General features: G+C 32.5%; 1 protein-coding gene across 1 annotated transcript; it reads left to right on the forward strand.

The window, feature by feature from the left end:
• The first annotated feature begins 262 nt into the window (after nucleotides 1-262).
• LOC102598111 (uncharacterized) lies at nucleotides 263-2,400 on the forward strand. The gene is made up of 3 exons (XM_006360854.2): nucleotides 263-304; nucleotides 1,153-1,775; nucleotides 1,954-2,400. The coding sequence occupies exons 2-3, from the start codon at nucleotides 1,194-1,196 to the stop codon at nucleotides 2,164-2,166; spliced, it is 795 nt and encodes a 264-aa protein (XP_006360916.1). The 5' UTR covers nucleotides 263-304; nucleotides 1,153-1,193; the 3' UTR covers nucleotides 2,167-2,400.
• Nucleotides 2,401-2,961: the final 561 nt, after the last annotated feature.

Here is a 2,961-nt window from a genome sequence, read left to right on the forward strand (position 1 = left end):
TCCTTAAATTTTTGCTATTTAAAATAAAATCTTGTTATGTAATTGTAATAAAAAAAAATTCGTATGCTTTCTTCCTTTTGGTTCTAAAAAATAAAAGGATGTGCATGCTAGTGAGTAGTGATGTACGGTACTAAGCTTTTTTTTAGAGACTTCCACGTACACCCTTACACACGTAGAAACTATTACACGTGTCAACTGCTAGGATATGAGAAAATCTCACAAAACAAAATTCATCAATCTCCTTGTCTCTCTTGTAAGGTAAAAAAAAACACAGTCTGCAATTGCTGGCCCCTCTTCTGCTTCTGTGAGTTCAATTTTCCTCTATTTCTCAAAGCATTCAAACTTGGTTTTATTCAAATCCACAACGCTTTACTCTTAATGATTCTTTTTTCTCTACTTAATTAATTATTGCTATGTTTTTTTTCTTCTTTTGGTTAGAAATGGAATATTTGTTGCTTTTACAATTTTCAACATGTGTCAGTTGGATGGTTTTCGTATACTTTAATTGAATCACTAAGTAGAATCTATATCATTATCATAATTAATTGCAGAAAAGAAAGTAACAATATCCATCTTTTTTCTCATATAAAAGATAGTTTTGAATGATTTGCTGATGCAAAATAATGGAATTTGCTATTGTTTGATGACACAATTCACTCTGGTTTCAGATTCAATTCCCTACACCAAGCACAGGTGTTAAGACATGCAATTTTGTTTAATAACATGAACTACATCAAAAACTCATCTTTAGCAGCAATTAGTTACTGCACAATTAGCAGTCTTTTTAAATAATTTTAAAGTATATAGCGACATTGAATCTGATAATAATTAATTAATGTTGATAAAGACATTAACACTCCTTATTAAATGTTCTTCAAACCTATAGCATCCGATAACTATTAACTAATGTTAGTGAAAGCTTTAGCCCTCTTTGGTAACGTGCATATTTGTTGCCCCTAAAAAAACAACTTCAGAGGAAAAAATAATCTTAGCCCACCATCAGTACAAATTACTTGCCGTTTATTTTTGGATCCCATCAATGCATGTTTATAAGTAAATAGCTAATAGATTAAAGCTACTTGCAATCAACTATACATAGTAATTTTTTTTAATCACATAAAGATTAAAAGATTTTTATGTTTTGGATTACAGGTAAAAAAAATTAGGAAACTTATAATCTGAAGGCAATTAAAATGTCAGGGGTAACCTTAGCTACGGGTCCAGATGAGACGACATCTTCAGCAAGAAAGCCTGAGCGACAACAAGGTGGTGTGGGTGTAATGGGATCACTTCGAGTAATTGAGCTACAATTAGTAGCTTTCATTATGGTTTTCTCCGCTAGTGGTCTTGTACCATTACTTGATCTAATTTTCCCAGCACTTGCATCCGCATATCTTTTGCTTCTTTCGCGATTTGCGTTTCCATCACTTGGCACAACTACTTCTAGTTCCCACGAAATATTATTTCAGGGCAGTCGGTTTTTCCGTCTTTATATGGTTGCTGGTACTAGTGTTGGATTGTTCTTGCCATTGGCATATGTTTTGGGTGGATTTGCTAGGGGTGATCAACATGCGGTTCGCTCTGCCACTCCTCATTTGTTCTTGCTTTCTTTTCAAATTCTAACTGAGAATATTATAAGTGGATTGTCCCTCTTTTCTCCGCCGATTAGAGCACTGGTTCCCCTGCTTTATACAGTTAGAAGGATCTTTGTCTTGATTGATTGGATACAAGATGTGTGGATCAACAAGACTTTGCCCCCAAATGCACAACTCAAGGTACTTCATCTATAATGCCTTGCATATAGGTATCAAATTAACGGATTTGTTCGCGGATGTGTTTTTGGTTTAAAAATTAATTGATTGTATCAAATCTTTTAGAAACTAATTCCATGAAATATTTGTAACTAAAGTACTTTTTTTTTTTTTTAATTATTATTATTATTATTGTTTTCAGGATGTGACATGGTACTGGTTTGGGAAGGGACTGGCAGTGGCTAATCTGGCGTATTTTTCGATCAATCTGTTTGGTTTCTTGATTCCGCAATTTCTTCCACGGGCTTTCGAGAGGTACTTCAGGGAGAGGAGTGAGGTTAATTCGAAGTTGGCTGAAGATAAGCACTCACAAGCTATGAACAGAACAAAACACGCAGACAAGAAGGCAGAGTAATTGGCCAAAATGTATGTCTAGCAGTTTTTTTATTATTTCACTACAATAAGCTGAATGGACTTGTTTCGTTTTTAGCTGGTTAGCGTAAGAGCGTTTGTCCAGGATCTTACATCGTAGGAACTTAGAAACGCATTTTGTTGTATTTGGATGTGAATTTTTATAGATTCGTTAGAACAATAATTTTTTTATGTAAATCGTGTGAAGTGATAATATTTTTTTAATGTGCGTCAAGAAACACCAAATGAGGGGCACATTGTAATGTTTAAAATCAATTCCTTTGAAGTTATCATCAGTAAATCAATTTCGTTGAAGCTATTATCGATAATTTTTAAACTTTGTTTAGTAGTTAACGCACTTCTAATAAAGTCATAAATGACTAATTTGAGACAAATATCAATACAAACTTACGATAATATGTATCGACCTATCAATTCGTAAGACTTTATTCATATAATTTATAGATAGAAAATAAATATAGAATCAATAAGTTATCCATATTCGAAATTTGAAAGCTACAAGTTTAAAGAGGAAAAACAAAAGGCACAGAACATGAGAGGGAAGTAATTGCACTGACAAATTCTATAATTTGCAAATTATGTATAACGAAGTATGCATCATATTTTCTCCAGAATTAGATAATACTTATTACATACTTATTTCTGATAAAAGTAGAGACAAAATTTACCAGCAGTGCAAGACATCATATTCATTGCTTCACACACCGTTATATATATATATATGGAACATGTTTTGCATATTTATTTTCAGCTTAATTTGTGTAATAAAATAATAAAT

The sequence above is a fragment of the Solanum tuberosum genome, unplaced genomic scaffold (assembly GCF_000226075.1).
Source record: "Solanum tuberosum cultivar DM 1-3 516 R44 unplaced genomic scaffold, SolTub_3.0 scf00317, whole genome shotgun sequence".
NCBI classification, from domain to species: Eukaryota; Viridiplantae; Streptophyta; class Magnoliopsida; order Solanales; family Solanaceae; genus Solanum; species Solanum tuberosum.